The sequence below is a fragment of the Aquila chrysaetos genome, chromosome 22, assembly GCF_900496995.4.
Source record: "Aquila chrysaetos chrysaetos chromosome 22, bAquChr1.4, whole genome shotgun sequence".
Taxonomy (NCBI): domain Eukaryota; kingdom Metazoa; phylum Chordata; class Aves; order Accipitriformes; family Accipitridae; genus Aquila; species Aquila chrysaetos.
In genome coordinates this window covers 17,856,934-17,875,776 of record NC_044025.1, presented here as the reverse complement: position 1 = coordinate 17,875,776, position 18,843 = coordinate 17,856,934, and the positions used below count along the sequence as shown (strand labels likewise).

Sequence of the window (18,843 nt, the reverse complement as noted above, 5' to 3'; positions counted from 1 at the left end):
ATGCCTGAGCTGAAATTGCCGTGCCCCATGTACAAAGGCTCAAGTTCTCCTCTCAGAGCATCATGGTATTTCTCTGCGCTAACAGGTTTATAATCTGCAACCCTTGGATGTTCATTCGTAACGAAGAGGAGTGAGACCAAAAAGGCATTCTCCCACCTAAAATGCTATCTGGCTGTTCATGGCGATGTTAAATGGGCTGCTAACACTACCTAGCTGATCCAATGATGCTCTACAGCCATTTCAGAGGTGCAGGCTAATGGAAAGTAAAGCCTCTGATATGGATTTTTGGAGCAGGATGAAGTGCTTGCCTGGTTGAAAGTCATTGCCTCTGCGTGGGTTTACTCCATTACTTGCCTGCATTACAAATAGTTGGGAGCAGGAGATGGCAATGGTATCTTTTTGCATAATTCCAGTCTGAAATTCTCCTTCTGGTAGTTTTCTCTTAAAATATATACATGTGGATCAATTTTCATATCTCCAGCAAGATTAACTGCAGGAACCGTTATCACAGTTGTGCTCACTCGTGGCCATACTATGCTATGCTAATGTATCACATTATCCTCAAATAATGCTATTCTGAACATGCGTCATAATTTTATCGTTGCGAGCCAGAAAACTCAGCCAATTTTCTCCCCCAAAAAAGAGCCAAGATCAGGGACCTGTAAACTAATTTCTCAAAAATGGCCTCCTATGGTTGGAACAAGTAATGTGTCACCAGCATTCATCACTGTTGCCACAGTATGAAGGAGAAAAGAGAAAGAACAGAAAGAGAAGGAAAGGATTTACAAGCTGAGAATAAATAAAATTACACTTTTTGATTGTACTACAAATCGAAATGTAGGTAGCACACCTACACTGTTGAGTCTGAAGACAGCAACTTCAGGTGTTGCCAAGTAGTTTTAAATATAGCTATGTGTATTTAGTACACAAGAGTGAGATTCATTATACTTTAACATGTACTTACTGTCTACTTACATTTGCCTCTTTGGAAAAGCATGTCTTGGCAACTTAACCTGTGATATTTATGTATAGCATTTACTTTTATTTAATTATATTTCTACTTACATATAGGTATTTATAATACCTAGAAGATTTTTGCACCAAAAGGCTGGGCAGTCCACCACCCTTAGTGCTTTCACAGTCCTTAAAGTTCGGGGCCACATATAGGGCTCAACAAGTGCCCAAGCCCCCGTGTCAGCTGTCTGGAGGCCACATGCACCAAACTTGCACCTTAGTATTGCTGAAACATTATTTGAAGCTTTATGTAGGCAGACAGGTAAAATGGCCAGAGAAGATTGTCAGTGCTGATGTAGGCAGTCATTAGAAAATCTCATTATATTCAGAAGTCTGTACAATGAATCACCTTTCTTCTCCCAGAAAAGTGAAAACCTTAGCTTTAAATGAAATGTTTTCTTCTTCATCTCTCAGGAACTCACTGGGCAGACAGATACCTACTGCTTGTAAGGAAAGAATACCTAGTCTAAAATCTAATCATCTTGTTCAACTGCTTTAATATCATTTTAAAAAAATATATCTTACAGACTTACTCTATCCAGTCTGGCATCTATTCTGTATTTTCTAGCCTAATATCCTGTATGGGATTCTGATTATTGCGGGGACAGGGAACAAAGAAATGGTGGCCAGGAAGTCATCAGATAGAGCAGCCCTATCCTATTTTTCAGGGGGGTTTAATGCCATCAGTACTTATGGAACAGTGGAATTATTTGCTGCAAGAAAAGAATCAAAATCATGGTGGTGAGTAAAAATAGATACAGAAGAGGTAGACAAAGTCTGTGTAGAGTTGATAAGCTCAGTTTCCCAATAAATCCTTCTGAGCTTGTTTACATTAGTGGTTCAAGGTAGATGACCTACCAGGAATGAATTATGCCCATAAGAAAAGTAATACATCTAAATTTGCCTAAAACTCCTTGGAAGTTTAACTTGTGCACATGACATACTTTTGCACTTGAAGCATTCATCCACATGAATTGCTACTTTATAATTGTTGGATAACTTAATTTCTTTTAAAAGATTTGAGTGCTGTGCTGTCCTCTCACCAGTAACAATTTCCTACTATGAATTTCTTAAAATCCAACTCTTATTTACCTAACAGTTTTCATCACTAGATCTCAGAGTGCATTATGAACAAGTAAGTAACAATATACCCATTTTGCAGATGAAGAAACTGAGGTTCAGTGAATTATAACAGGATCTCATGGCAGGGTAGTAAAACTGGCTGGTGGTCACCTATGTCCCAATGGACACACTTCTTTCTGCTCACTTTAGATAGAGCAATGTCCTATAGCAAAGCTGTAAGTTTGTATGACTATATTACCTTCTTTAAGATGCAATGATTAAACCAATAGAGGCAGACAGACAACATCTCTAGCATTCACCATGGGAAGTGGAAAATCAAGAGAGTGAGAATTTGTTAAGCATCACTCAATATTTTCAAAAGCAGTGACCAAGATCAAAGCCTTCTTTGATCTTGTTTTAATCAAAATACTGCCATCAACTGCTAATTTAGCCTCAAGATGGGGTTTTTTGTTTGTTTGTTGGGGGGGTGGTGGTGGTGGTGGTGTTTGGTTTGGGGTTTTTTTCCTTTGTCTTGTCACTGTCTGTCATGCTATTCCTAGTCATGTTGAATTTCCCTGGAGGACTTGTAGATATTTTGGTTTTGCTTACCCAATACCCACTTCATGATCAGCAATTCTGTCCATGAGAACTGAGTTGTTTTGACTCTAAATATTTGTTTTGGATGATCCGTGATCGTCTCGTTGGGGAGATTTTTTACTCCTTCAAACCGATCTGAAGCATTCACTACTAACAGTCCGAGGAAGATTGTGAAAGAAACTGCATGTGCCACAAACTTCATGAAAGGACTTCGGAGGGTCCGTCCCAACTGCAAAGAAACATACACAAGACGTAAGATTTTTTTCCCTTATCCACCTCCTGGAAGTTTTTTTCCTATAAAAGTTTGAACCATTTGCCCAAGGTAAAAAGGATTCGGAAATGAATTCTAGATCTTGAACTAAATGGTGTTTAGATTTGTTCAAGTTGTTCTTTGCTATTCCTAGACATTATGCATTGCAGTTCAAATTATGCCCTTTGGATAATTTTCTATGCATGGCAGTATCTCATATTGCTCCTTTATACCCACATGTAGTATCTAATTGTCCTGGCTATATGGTAAGTGGAAAATGAAGAGACAGGACATTTATATGAGACATGTTTGTGTGTATATGTGTTATATGAATGTATTTGTGTGTGTCAATATAAATCCTAATGATGGGCCCACTTCTCGTCTTTACATCATTGTTATATATTAGAGTCTTTTATTAATGCTGAATTCTTGGTTCATTAATGATACGTAGGAAATAACCTTCCATTTAAAGATTCTTTAGTAATGCTTTTAATATGCTTTGGTATGACAGTCTTCCCTCATAATTACTACAAAAGCTGCAGATTCACCCCCCAGAACACAAGGATTTATTTCAAGACATTAAGCCAAGAATCAGAGCAGCAGATCTCTTCACTATAGATAATATTTGTGCCATTCTTCTTGAAAAGCTTTCTTTGTTAATTAATTTAAATAACACTTTTTTCATCTTACATTTGCTGTGATCTAAGACAACATTACTCCAGAAAGATGTCACAGTAAAAGCATTTTCAGGAGTGCAAGGACTGATGCCTGCGGTGTTGGACACAATGGACAGCAATGGAAGTGCCGGCCTGTATGTGCCCTTTCCAAACCCCCCTCAAAGCAAATGGGATTTTTTTTGCAGTATATTACTCCTTGAATCATTTCCCTTGATGACAAGGTATCCTCAAAATTTTCTTAGTATCTGACTTGACCATAAAACTTCATAGGAAATATGAAAAAGGACTGAAAAAGGAAATTCCTTGTTTTCCTCCTTATTTCCAATAGCAGCTTTGTTCAAAGGAGCCCAGGTCTCTCGTCATTGCAGAGCAGGAAATATTTTAAAAACAGGGCTCTTTAGGTTTAGCAGAAATTTAAAGGAAGCCTTATGATTCTGGTTCATATTTCTTCTTCTTCTCTGAATTTTTAAAATGTAAAATAAATCTTTTATGAAGTTGACAGAATAGTAAATCCTATTGGAAAATTTGCATGTTTCTAAATGCCAGAAAGACTTTCCAATAAAGAAAATGAAAAAAATCTGCTCTATCTATCTCCAAGCCCTTATTAACATGCCTGCTTTTTTCTGAGGTCAATAAGGATGTGTTTCAGTGGGTAGATATTGCACTGAATCAAACCCCAAGTTTCTTTAATCTTGTCTAGGAATATTATGGCAGATGTAGGAGTAAATGAAGTGTGTTAAAACCAGTCCCAATGCTTGTGATGTTGGTTCACTCCTCTGCTGTAAACCTTGGTGTAGTGTTAGTTCTCAACAGCTTTTTATAACTGGTGTTGGGTAGATTTACGCTTTGTAGCAGAATTTATACTTCCAGCACAGAGCTGATGGGGTGATGGGATGTGTTTGAACAATGTCCCATACAGTAATAATCTCTGATGTTTTCCTTGTATGATCTACCCGAGAGAGCTCAAATTGCAAGAGTGAAGTGGAACAACAACTATGGGTATATGGGGCCTTACCAACAAAGTGTTTTAAAAGTGCATTTGCAATCTCTACAAGACTCATTTCTACCCTGAATTCACTAAAAGAGAAAAAACACTGTCTATTGAACCCTGAGTTGTCTCCAAATAATTAGACTTTTTCTGCTGTCTATAGAAACTTAAAAGAGACCTGAGATTAAAGTAGCACAGCCTCGGTTATCAGAGAAATAATCCCATGCACTACAGAACCAAATGAATTCTGTGGGTAATTTCACTTAGTTCTCTACTGATTTAACAAAAGTCTGCATTTAGTCAGTGTTACATCAGCATTTTATCCCCTCTATTACTGCAGAAATCTTACAATTTTTTTCTTGAGCTGACGCTTTTCATATCTTCTCAGAAATCTGATTTTTAGCTAAGAGCTACAGGAGGTGAAAGTGTTGACTAGAATATTCTGTAAAAAATCAACAAAGTGTTAATTTCTCCAGCCAGCCTAATGCTTTACGACAGTAAGATATATTTTTCAAGCAACATGATAAAGTTAAACTCAAGGTGTGTAACTACTTGGATGTATCAATTTCTCAATTACTTTTTAAAATCAAAAATATCATCTTTCATCAAATCAGGATTGCAAGGAAGTGCCTGGCTCTCACTATTAAGACAGAAACACTGACAGTGTGTAGATACAAAGGCTCATTCTTAAGAGAATAGCTCATTTCATGACTTAGTATCCTATCTGTATTACAGGAAAATAATGAAACATGCAGACATGTCAAAATGAAAACATATAAAATGTGGTACTGAAACAAAGTTTTCCAAGTGCAAATTAATCTCTACTCTAAGAGACAGGAACAAAGAAAGATAGAAACATCATAAAGAAAAAAGCCATTACTACTTCCAGTACTATGCTCATGGCAGAAGCATGAAGAATATTGTTGTAGAAATTTGATGTAGCTTACCAGGGGAGGAAAAGACCTAGAGTAAAAAGGTATAGGTACAGCTTTAGGTGGAGTGAACCGTTAAAGTTCCAGTGCTTAAATGGATGCTGAGTCTGTCTCAGCGGGAGCTACAGTCCATAAATCCCCAGCATGGCTACATGAAAGCCAGAGAACAGCCGAGGCAATGAGAGCTGTGTATAAATGATCTCTGTTGGTGTTGTAATATCTGAATGTGCACTTCAACTGACCTGAGAAGGAAGAAAATACCTCTTGAAGTTCTGCAGGCAGTCCAAACAGTCCTGCTTGCTCTTGTCATTATATTTTTGGACAGCAGACTGTGCAATTTTTCCATTCTATCTCTTATCTTCTCTTTTGATCACCAGTGAAATAAGTTTTGGACACCAACATATAAAGCAACGGTTCATTTCAGAGTCATGGCGTGACTTCCATGAGATGGATGAGTCAACACAGATATTTCAGGATAGGATGGGCTTACACTCCACGGGTTTTGTCAACAGTTTGTGCATCCAGAGGTGAATGAACGACTCGCACTAAAATTGGTTTTAATAAAGACAGCTCTGTGCAACTGAATGCAAAAGAAGACTTAAGAGTTCAGTTGCAAACTCCAGTTAATACTATTTACCAAATTTTCAAGGCTGGTATTTGGCATGGTATATTCTAACCCTGCAAAGGTTTATTAAAAAAATCTTCTGTTAGAGAGTAAAGGTTTGAAAACATATTCCTTGCCAAGATACATCAGTGAAGGAATTATTCTGAGATATGAATTACTCTATTACCCTATGTGAAACTGCAGAATTTGACCGATACATCTTAAGAATGTGATACACAGTAATATTGGTCAGGACAGCTCCTATAAGAAGTATGCCACACTGCAGAGGTTTCCTTCATTTTTCTCACTGTCTTAGTCCAGAAATGAGTCGCTGACTCATGCCTGGGTATCCATGTGGCTTTTAAGACAGGCCTGATTTGATTTAAGTTAAATATCTTAGCTGATTGTTACTATGGAAAAATTATTTCATTACCCAGTTGTGTAACATCAAGATTGTTTCCATGACTTAAAACCAAACAAAACACTTGTAAAATTGATCAGGACAAAACCGGGCTGCTCAGAGCATCACACGCAAATCATCTGTTAACATCACTATCCTTTCAGCGGATATGCTGCCTGTGTAGAATTGTCTGCAATAACACTGTGAGAGGACACACGGCTCATGTATCAACCCTCAGCCTTTGAACCGAATAATGACGATTTTGGGTGAGGTACCAATTCAGGGGGGAAAACGCCTTCATTATTCAGTTATTTCTATCACAGGCCACAATCAAAAATCAAGACTACATTGTTCTGATCAACGCAAATGCAAGCATTAAAAGACAATTCCTGCCTGAAAGAACTTTCAATTTGACTTTATGATAGAGGGTTGTTACAGATGGTTTTTCATAGTCTAAAGTGGGGTGAAAAGAAAGGGACATTTTAAAATGAGAATGCACGAAAGGTTTGGTGTAATGAAATCACAGTCGATGAAAAGGTAAGTCCCCCTCCCTCCATTTTTTTCTGATTTTAATACACCTACCTCAAGAAATTAAAACCAAATAACATTCTCAATAATTTCTTACTTCTGCTGTAAAACTGATTTATTTTGAATTTTTTGCCTCAGTTTTTTTCCCCTTAGTTTTTATGCTTCTCATTTAAATTCTCCACTTATTTCTAGTCTAATTGTTCTCCCCATCTATTGCTATATTCAAATGCAACCTCTGTAATCCTGAGAATACACCACAAATGTTGCTGTTGGCTGGTGTGCCAACTCCCAGCACATTCAACAGAGGTGAAGGAAATTAAACAGCTTCATAAATCCCTGCTAGACTGAGGTCTGACATAACGGCATCAACATGGAAATTCTACATACGAATTCCCTCTACGACCTAACCAAAACCACCCACAACACAGCCCGGCTTTCACACGCACTTCTCTGCGTGAAACTCCTGAGTCCTGTCCAGTATTCATAAGAGCTGTGGGGTTTTGTGTTGATACAAACCTTGAGAAAACGAAGTAACACTCTTAATTACTCTAAGAGAAAGTACTTGGTGGTATTTTGGAGAACACCAAGCCTTAAACATGTTTTATTACCTCAGATGTTCTGGAAGACTGTTTTCAAAAGGTTTGTCTGATCGCACTAACATAAATCTTTTCAAATTATAGTCTTTCCTTAATACCCATTCATGGATCTATAGTTTCTTGGGCTTGACAAATTTAGAAAGGATTCCTCACTGGCTTTTAAAGGAAATGGGAGAAGATGCTTTCAAGACTGAATACACTACCAGTGCCAAGGGTCATTTTGATCAAATTTAATTACCTCTGATAAGCCTCCTGCTGAAGACCGCTACCTCCTAATGGATGATGTTGTTGGCTATTGCTGAATGTGAAACGATCTTCTCCCCTGCCATCCCTTTCTTCTGTGGCAAGAGTAGTGAAAAAGCTATTTATTGCTCAGCCACACACCTATTTATCTCCACTTGTTTGAGAAGACCCTTTCAGGATGGAAACCTCACTACAGATTTCATACCACAGACAACTCAAGCTTTTACCTAAGCCAATGGTTGGCTCTGGTCCTTTGACCTCTAGGCCTCGGCAAAACTCTCTTGCTCCGTCTGGTGCTGTGAGACATAGCACAGCTGTATTTAGGTACACGGCAGTTTTCCAAGTTTCATCATCTTTTCCCTCAAAACCATAAAGCTTGTATGATTAAGACTAGTCTTCTGTGCAGCACTAAGCAGTCCCCTGGGGCTTGCCAGAGTTTCAGGCACCTGTGCTATAATAATGCTCCACTAACTAAAAATACAAGATCAGAAACAAGGAAAGGGAAGAAAGGAGCCCTGAAGAAGGGAGGAACCTCCAATAAAAAGTACATAAAAGGAACGAGAGTTTAAACATCAGAGTTAACTAAAAGGGCAACAAAGCTCTGCTGTTTTAGTTATTTGCCATTTTGTAGCTTCTTCTATTCTTTCTTCATGCCACCCCCCATGTTGTTATCTCCTATCCATTTCTTGTCCCTATTCTTTTCTTGTCACCCGCTCTCTCAGCCTCTTCTGCTACCACCCCACCTTTACCTGGAAAGATGATCCTCAAGCCATGCCTAATAGCTCTGTTTGTGTATATCAAGCAACACCTCAAGCTTGCTCTCCTTTGGGGCAATCTTAGACGATAGCATGAATCACTTCCCAACAGCATTACAGAAAAATATGTGACTTCATTCCAGGCCCTGGATAGAAATGACCATAAAAACCATGCACCTTACTGAGTTTGTACCTTGCTGCAGGGAGCAATCCAGTAGGCTATGGCGAGGAAGGGCAGGCCAATGGAGACCCCAAAGACAGCCAAGAACTTCACAGCTATAGACTGCTGCCGTAAGCCTGAGAGGTTTTCGTACCACATGGTGAGCAATTGCTGCTGGCAGTTGGGGTGAGCAACAAACTGTAAGAGAAACAGAAATAAAAGTATCAGTAGCACTGTCTGAAGAGGGTGATGTTTCAGTGAATAACCTGCTGAATTTGCCAGGGGAACAAGCCAGGGTGCGTCTTTGTTGTCCAACATTGCTTATGGTGTCGCAAACAGAAAACTGCAAACCAGGCACCCAAAATCCCCAGGTACTGGCAAAACGTGTTTCACTTCTGCTTCTTGTCTTCTCTAGGTAAAAGTTTTGCTAGACAGCAGACCGTCTGGGCCAAAACCCAACATCCACCAGCGGCCAGCACTGACAAAGTGCCTCTGTGGGCAAATTACCTTTTGAGGTGAGACGGTCTACATCGAGATTCAGAAAAGAAGGAGAGGCACTTTGATGTCAAGCTGAACCCTGCCCCCCCCCCCCCCCCCGATAACTTGCTAAAGACACAGGGCATTGAAATAGTAGCTCAACACAGCACTAGTGTGATATCGTTCTATTCACTGCATACGGACTCGAAGAGAACCATTCTGCACGGTTCTCCTTCTCTTGTTAACTATAAGAGGTCTGGCTGGTATATTGCTACTTTAAACGCTTTATCTCTGAGAACCTTTCAAAAAATGACAGCTCATTCTTCACTGATCAGACAAAAAAGACAAATTTAAAAGCAGAAGGAAGAGCTGTGGTGCTCTGGTACAGAAAGTACATGTTTTGTATCTGTAACTGAGACTCTTCTTCAGTTTATTGTTCAGAGGAAAAAGAAAAGGCGAGCAGCAGACAACTGAAAAGGGCAATTTCTTAATGGTAAAATTACAGCACCACTGGGTCTCACAGAAGAGTTTTATAATAAAAGATTAAACTTCTTTATTTCTTATTGTTCTTCAGGGTGATTGAATTTAGAATGTGACTGTCTTTAATCACAAAGGAAGATAATTAAAAGGCAAAATAACTGAAAGAAAAGATGAAAAATAAATATGTTGCTAATGTAGCTGATTGCATTAGCAAACCTGAGTGTTTCATTTATGAGTTTTGCGGCTGAATAAATGTTCTTAGGAGGGAAATGTAAACCCCTCCGCTATTTCAAAAAGCAGAACTTTCTGGAGGTGAGGGGGAGAATGAAGGGAGAGAGAAAGAGAGGAGGAAAGCAGAGGTTACCAGGGGACTTGGTGGCTGCTGGGGTCCCTGCCTGGCAGGGGGGACATGGACCATGTCTGGCAGCTGCCCCATTGCCCTGCTTCAGCCCTTTAAGTTGCAACCACCTGGGGGGATTTCAGCTGTAGTCTGTAGTTTTATTGGGACTGAAAAGTAGAGGAAATTCTAACTGTGCTTTCATCTTCACTATCTATGAAACGATGATCAAATCGGGACTTTAATGGACTCTTTTCTAGATGTTTGCATAATAACAAAACCATTACTATGAGTTTAAATGATTGGTTCATTGCTAGTGCAGAATGAAATACAGTTGCACAGTAATTAGGATTGCCATGGAATAGCGCATTTCCTTCTTTAACAGCACATTAGCAGCTATTTAAAATGTGCTTCTTCAGATGAATTAGGCTCTGGGGCCTGCATTTCTCAAAAAGAAAAAAGTAGAAAATAAGACTTTGCCCCTTCCACTGAATAAATCAATCAGAGTGAAGAAATTTGATAGGTACTTTTAACCTCTTCTGTCTGTAGAATTTTTTCCTGGAAATATTAACATTTTAATATGCTTTCTTTTAAGCTGCTTTCAAAAAAAGAAAGCTTTCAAAGAAGATCATCTATAAATCATCATTCCTAGTCCTTCTGAGCATTTAAAGTTTAAGGTTAAGGTGATGACAGCAGTATAGCAAGGAGGCATTTCCTAATGCCCAGTGTTTATGCTTGCGCTAATGCTGCTAGGGCTTATTATCTTTCTGGCAAATGGACAGAAAGATGAAGTGGAAGGAAGCTAGAGAGAAAATTGATTCCCTTTGTAAATTTTATTTTCTGATATGATGAATTCAACAGCAATCGTAGCAACTCATGGAAAGGAAAATTACAGTGGCTGATGTGCAGACTTCTGAGATGAGGGGCCAAAGCAACAGCCAGGCTTCCTCATGCTCTTGGAATTGTTCACTGCATTATGAGAATTGATTCAGAAAAAGAAATGCAGTTGTCCTTGGCAATGAGACAGTCAGAGACTTTTGCTGGTTGGCATTTCAGAGAATTCATCAGACATTTTAATCTGTTCATTTTTTCACTCTGTCTGGAACAGCTACAATGAAAATACAAATATGGGAAAATTGAGAAGGAATTGCCATAAAACCCAGTCCATTGGAACCATTTATTTTGTACAAGGCAATAAAGATGGGCAGCATGCCACAGAGCCTTGATGGTGTTCATCTTACTCTGATTATTACAAAAATGAGGGAAAAATAAGATGAGGACAAGAAAGATCAGAGCATGAATGAGTTTTGATCTGTTATTTGCTTATAGCAAGTAGTAGAGTTTTCCATTGTTTGATCCATCAGATATTAATGAAATACACAGTCACCCTTGGACAATGCCAACCCTCTCTCTATCAAAATTTCGGAAGTTGATCTTAGATCTCATCAGAGATGTTACAGACCCAGTTAACTTTCTCTCTTCTCTGGGAATGGGCACTGACACCAAGTTAAAGATCACACTAATGCTTTGCTTAGTGTCGTAGGCACAGAAAAGAACAGAGTTTGAGACAAAAGCTTTAAAGCAGAACGCTTCAAAGCGTAATGAAAAATGGTGTTCCAGTATATTGAATTTCAGAGACTTAAATGCTGCAATGCTTTTTCAAAGTTCCCATTAAATGCTATTTCCCTTTCTTCAGTACTGGAAAATGAGGCTAGGAGGCTTTTAGGAGCAAACTGTGACTGCTCCTGTGCTGCATCCCAGAAGAGAAAGGCAGAAAGCGTTGCAACAAGACCAGCGTGGCTGGGGTTGTGCAGAAGGGCAAGATATCGCTGATTGAAATGGAAGCGCTGGCAGTGAAGGGGATTGCATAGGTCCAAAAAAAGCCATTTAAAAGCATTAAGTGCTTTATCTTACGGGCAGAGTGAGTCCCCTCCAAGCTGATAAAAAGTAATGCATCGGGATCTGGGAGTTCAAGCAAAATGTTTTCCAATGCTTCTGCATTCACAAACCACAGTGGGAGCTTTTCTGGACCCATGGCACAGGGACCCCAGTAGATCATGGTGGTTTTTCCTTATACCATGCATACCTCTCTGATTTAGGAAGAAAATTGTACTTCCCTCCAGCCTATCAGTTACACATTTCTTTAAGTTTAAAAATGGCTAAAAAAAAATTAATAAAATCACACATTAATCTGAAGAGGCAGCTCAAGCTGCCAAAGTGGCATTTTTGAGAGCCACTGAAAGACACAAGAAAGTATTGACACCTCCAAAAGCCACTGTTCGGTGCTATAGGGGATTAAATGAGTGAGATGAGTATTTGTCTAGAATATGGAAAAAAACTCTCAAAGCTTTCAGTGGGAATTGAAAGGCCCCAAAGGAACTGCTTTACACATAGAAATAAAGAGAATGTTTTAGAGACCACTGTGGATACCACATTGAAAGGTAACTTTTCCACATTGCTATCTAATTTGATGTATGACAGCTCTTTCTCGTAGCTTATCATGTATATGCATTGTGGGAAAGCACTTTACAGCTCTCATGACAGAGGGAGATTTTTTCCTCAGCATACTTGTTTAAAAATGCATGAGTTTCACTAGGCAGACAATAAAGTACCTTTATATCTCTATAACTGTATAAGAAGTTACTTCCCATAGAAAACACTGTAACAAAGAGACTTTCATTTTTTATTTTCTATTATATTGGACACAGAGAGTCTGTGATGAGGACTCTGGTCACTTCTGCTGTTCAGTATTAGCACTGTAGTTGCCTAAGCTGTCAGTGGTTAGGCACTGTTCAAACCTAAACCCTCTATCCAAAACAACCCATGGTCCCTACCTACCTGAAGGGCATCTCTCCTATCCTGTGGCACATAACAGAGAAGCTACAGCCAGGTGACAAAAACCCAGGAAATTCTTGAGTGTCAGACAATGCTCACGCATCAAACAGGGAAGGAAAAAAAAAAAAAAAAAAAAAAAGGAAAAATGCTGTCAGCAGAAATAAGGAAGCTTATGGCAAGACAGGTAAAAGGCAGAGGTCAGCCTCAGATGATTGGAATTAATTGTGCAGAAATAAACCAGTATCTCTTTTATTACTGAAATAATTCTAATTCCCTTACAAGTACAGAAATCTACCACTGAGGCAAAAGAATTAACTACTCGGACAGGATCATCTTGCTTTGCTAATGCACTCTATGCTAAATAGCCAGGGGCTAAGGTAGGAAGGAAAAACTCATCAGTGAAACAGTGAAAACACTTTAAAAACCTGCATGTCAGAGCTATCAATGTAAACTTGTGACTTTAATGCCCTGCTTTCACAGAGATACTCCTGTCGTGGCCTCTCCAGCTCGCCCCTTCACTGTAAGCTTTATAACAAACAGTGGCAAACCTCAGCAAACAAAAGCTGCAGTTCAGGTGAGCAGCGGTGTTTAATCAGCGAGTGAGAGCTAGAAAAGGTGCTGCATAAATAGATTTTCAGGAGAACATTGGTAATGTCAAGAGACACTGGCAGGGGCAGGGATGAGCCATTTTTCTTTCCATCATGTAGCTGTGTTCATGTCCTTCGAACAACCTTTCTGAGTTCATTATTAAACATTTGTCTTTTGATGTAGCTCATCACTTCTGCAAGCGTACATTGATTAACACATTTTAGGCTGCAGCACCTGCTCACAGGAACCCCTGGTCGGGTGCGTAATGCTTCAAATGCCAGAGATCCTAGCGAAAACGCCGAAACCGTTTTGATGACTCATTTGAGTCAATCGTCTCCCTGTGCCTCTGAATTACAAGGGAAAATGAGGGGAGCATCAAGTGGATTGTATACATGGCTTTTCCCATTTTGCCAGGGCTCTCACCAGGGAGCGGAGGAGCAGTGCTCCTGCAGGGATCCGCACGTTGGAAAATCCAGGTGGGATCTGAACCACACACATTGTGTGCTCTGAAAGGATGAAAGTACGTAAGTATTATTAAGAAGACTTCACGACACATCTCACAGACAAACACAACTTGAGCTGAGCTTGCCGTGCTGGTGCTGCCAGTCCTGGTCTGGAAGGTGAGTTGGCATTTGCTGGGCAGCGGTGCTGTGCTTGAGCGAAACTCAGAGGCAGGGAGGGATGGAAAGCTGGGCTTGCCCATCTCCACTTTTGGGTAGGTAACGTTATGTTTCTCCCAGTGAAACCTTCGTTAAAGGAGATACGAAATCACCCTTTTTCAGTGGGTTGCTGAAGATGCTGTGGGAGTATCAGCAAACATCTGCAGGGGTGGAAGAAACTCAGGGAAAGGTTGAAGCAGGATATTACTGCTCTTCCCCTGAAGGGTAAAAAATATACTGCCATTTCACCAAAGAGGATGAGAAGAATTAAAGGGTAAATGTATGCCCAAGAGCTCATGACAGAAAAAAAAAAGGCAATGAAAATATTAAAACAAAACATAATTTCTTTGCTTTTAAACTACTTCTCACTTTGGAAGATTCCTTTAATATTTTAAGCATTTTTAATACTCAAAGCCTAAATAATGAGTCTGGATTTACACTGAATAAAATACTTTTCTTGAACTGAAACATACTTTTTTGGGGAAAAAACCCTAAACTTGAAAAAAAAAGTGGAAAATGTGTTGGAACAGTTTTTTGATCCAGGAAAAAACCCACCTACTTGCAGAGTCATTTCACCCAAAGCAGAGCACGAGACAGCAGAGCTCAGTGGAAATTACTGAAGCTTGCTAGGAAATACACAGTACAGGAAAAGGCCAAGATATGCATATGCCTTTTCTTATCTTCACCTTGTACTCTTCTGTGAACCTCCAAGTGAACAAAGAGCCCTTGTTTTGAAGAAACTATTCTGAGACACCTTAACAGAAGCAGATGGGATATAATATATTTCACGATCCAGAGAGCGGAAAAAAAAAATCTGCCTTTAGCAAGTGCTTGTGCTATTAAACTATGACAAATGAGGTTGTCAGAGGGTAAATAAGGCTGGAACTTGGCTTACTGGTTGCTGTTGTGCCTGATAAGAGGTGCAAGTAAAACTGTAGAAAGTTTAAGAAAGAAGTAGAAAACTACTTGCCCTATTATTTATGAATTAAAAATAATAAGTAAAGTTCCAATCTAAATACCCATGCTGTGAGACTGTGACCTTTTCACAAAAGAGACCTGCTCTAATTATAGTTAAATTCTATCCATAGCCACAGGCCCATTTTTTAAAACACTTTGCACCAGAGTAACCTTACAAGGGAGAGTAAATCAGCAGGTCCAAATTCCTTCATCCAGACACAAAAAAGAATTTCATGGAACCCTGTTCAACTTGGATGAAAGAAAATTCAACTGATCAAGACTCATTTCAATGGGATCTGACCATTGCATAAAAATAAACACTACATGAGGAAAGGTCCTCGGAGATACTGCAGTTGCTGCAGACACACACAGAGAACATGAAGCAAGGAAACGTCCCTGCCCTCAGGATTTCTGCAGCTTTCCCTCTGTCCCTGGGCTTCATTTGACTGTCTAATGGCATCACACAAATATTCATGAGGTTCTTGCTCATCCTGTAGATGAGCTTTATGACAGTCTTGGTGAATATTCAGACCTGATATCTGGAGTCTAACATCAGCATTTATAAACCTGATAGCAAAGGGAAAAGGTTTCTATATGTAGACAGAGCCCAGATGAGCTGGAATTATCAGGAAAAAAACCCAAACCCAACAAATTGTGCAACCTCAGTCTCTGAGTTACTTTTAAGACATAAACCCAGAAGCATCTATTATGGTTTTAATCATAAATTACACCTTTTGTAAACCTTTCACATGCACCTTTCCAAACCAAAATATCTTATATCAGAGCCATTTGGCAGTGGGAAAATACTTTGTTGCATCAAATCCCAAGACACTCACATATTGCCCAGTTTTATGGAAATCCAATATCTGGATCCACTTCCTGGTTGACCTGAGTTAATCCAAAATTCTGATTCTGAACACTTAAAACCTTAGCACAGCTACAGTTTACAACCACATCTCTTTCCTGCGACTCAGTCCGCTCTATAAAAGCAAGCCTGTTGTTTGGGATAGATCTTCTGCTCTCTGCTAAATCAGTGAGTACATTAACAGGATTGGGATCTCACTTTGCAGAGGTGACAAGAAGACAGAACCAAGGCAGTGAAGGTCATCCCAGCATCCCAACGCTTGTGTAATTGCCCTAAACCATCCATGGGGTGCAGCTCTGTAAAGGAGACGGCGTGGTCCCGTTAGACTGAGCAATGTGGATAGAAATGGGATTTGACCAGCCACCGGATTGTTAAACAGGCACAAAATAAAAATCAATAAAAACAGATTAGTCTAATAGAAAATGAAAATAATGGGGTAAGTAAAACTGCCAGGACCATTTCAAATGCAAGTTGCCTATTGACAGAAATGCTCTCCAGTGCTGAGTGAAAACACAAAATAATCCTCTTAGTACTGGAAGGAACAGAGGGGGATCTTTTGTCATTCTGTTACATTTTCAATTCATGTGGTATAAAATTACGTCTGATATATTTGAGGTGTATAACTAGAAAATGTAGAGTTTACACAAATTCTTCAATTGTTTCAGTTTAAACCTTGTTCTGCCTAAATTTTCTTTATAATTTCACTTCCCTGAGACAAGGATAGAGGCTCTTTTTTGTGCCAAGCATTCTTCTATAGGGTAGTGAATAAGGTGGATGGCTCTTGAGAAAACTTCAATTTCATATTCTAGTAGGCTGCATGTTTTCTGAAGAGATTTATTGCTAATGTCTGCATTGTCCTCTTTGTACATGTATGAATAAATCTTATCACTGAATTATTTATCTGAAAACAAGCAAATGAATTGGAAGTCCCAGCCTCTAACATTCCAGGGTTTTCATATCTGTGCAGAATCAAAACCACTTGGAAATCCTTATTATTTAATTATTCATCTGAAAACATGCCACAATAAAAAGCTACCAAACAACAAGCTCCCTTTGGTATCTAAAAAAAACCACCACAGTGGGCAGAGAAGGAGAAACTTAAAATGCTAAAGCTTCTTCCTCCCCCAGGAGAGTCAGTAAACTATTTTCCCTTGGCTACGTGGTGAGGAAAGGCTGGGCTGGTGCTCAAACCCAGATGCCTCCAGTGTAGATGGCTTTCCTTCCAGCAGAGCTGATGGAGAGAAAGACTCACTCATAGGATGAGACTCCTCTCACCATGAGGTATAGAGCCTCAAAAACATACTCATACATAGACATCTACAGGTGTGTGACAAGAATCTCAAGCAGGAGAGCCACACACATCCTGGGTCAGTACCCATGCAGACATCTGAACCTGAACACGGCTTAGGAAAATGCCCTCAGTAACTTGAAATACTGAATCTTATTAGTTTTTTGAGGGGTTGTACTCATCCCCATCTGACTTTCCATTCAAAACGCACATTAGCAGGTCTACTGCCTATGGGGAGATAGATGAAGCCAAAATTGGGGGCAACTAAGGTCAGGTTTATAACAGACCATATTAATCGCTCTTTTCTAAGAGAATTTTATTATTAATAAAGGTAATTTTAAGTCCTTTCATCTGTGACAGACATCCATGCAATGGGTTTGGTGTGTTCCCGTGCTCTCTTGTCAATGTCTTGATGGACATCTAAGACCCTGTGGCACTTTGCAAATGAAAATAATTAAGTCTGCATATTACAGTGAATTGGGAATATTGCAAACACCACTCACGATGGAGAAATGATTCATTCAAGTCTTGAGAGGATGGATGTATGGGCAGGAAATAACAAAATGAGATTCATCTTGGGAAAGAAAAAAAATTATAACATCTGGGCAAAAGGAAATCATCAGAACCACAGATTTTAGTGGGAGGAAGGAACCTTGCTAATGAAATACTCAGAGACACAGCAACACTTTCTGTGAGGAAGAAAAGTAACTCCTTCCCTTTCCAATCTCTGACAAAACATCTGTAATATGCGATTAAAAATGTAAAAATTACATGGATAAGCTTAAAAGTCCAGGATGACCAGAGTGTTTCTACTGTTCACATAGATACTAAATTACATTTGGACAGTATCGACTGGTTCTCCAGTGATGGAAACAAGAGATACTTTTCTTCCCACCACCACAGTCCAAGCTGTCAATGACTCCACAAGACCTCAGTTAAATATTCCTGAAACTAAAGAGTGGAAAAAAATTAGCCAGGGATTACAGAAACAGAAGCAAAAAAGCCAACTTCCTGAAAGCCTTTTTTCTTGAGGAGTTCTCCTCCTTGAGGCTTCACGTTTAGATGGCAAAACATAACCCTGTCTTGCTTCAAGCCATATCTGTGCATGTGACAACCATTGGGGTATAGCAAGATCAATGTTCATCCCATGGGAAATTCCTAAACTTAATTTTGTTTCAAAGAAGGACAAACAGCCACAAGAGATTTTCTGTGACCTACACAGCTCCGAAAGCTGCGGAGCTGAAACATTTCGTTCGGGTTACGGAAATGTAGTTTTCCATTCGTGTCAAGGCTAATGCACAGGCTGCGTGCGAGGCGGTGGGCGGCGTGCCCCGGTGTGCCCTCTCTGCCTTTCCCCCGCAGCGGTCCCTCCCCAGGGCATGGCATTGCAAGGAATTTGCAGGATAACTGCAAATTGGAAGGACACAGAGCTCGCTGAGCCATCGCTACCCACCCTGGCACATGGCACAGATATACTCCTTGCTTTCCAAAGGGAGGAGCTGCAGAATTTCTTGTTGTCCGTGGGCTTCTCCTGCCCTCTACTCTCCAGCT

General features: G+C 39.7%; 1 protein-coding gene across 3 annotated transcripts in view; it reads right to left on the bottom strand.

The window, feature by feature from the left end:
- Positions 1–18,843, bottom strand: part of TRPC7 (transient receptor potential cation channel subfamily C member 7) — an 81,280-nt gene that overhangs the window by 24,406 nt on the left and 38,031 nt on the right. For all 3 annotated transcript variants that reach the window (XM_029998432.1, XM_029998433.1, XM_029998435.1), the window contains exons 4-5: positions 8,840–9,004; positions 2,686–2,902 (exon numbers count right to left, since the gene is read on the bottom strand). In XM_029998432.1, the coding sequence (XP_029854292.1) occupies positions 2,686–2,902; positions 8,840–9,004 (382 nt within the window). The remainder of the gene's footprint in view (positions 1–2,685; positions 2,903–8,839; positions 9,005–18,843) is intronic.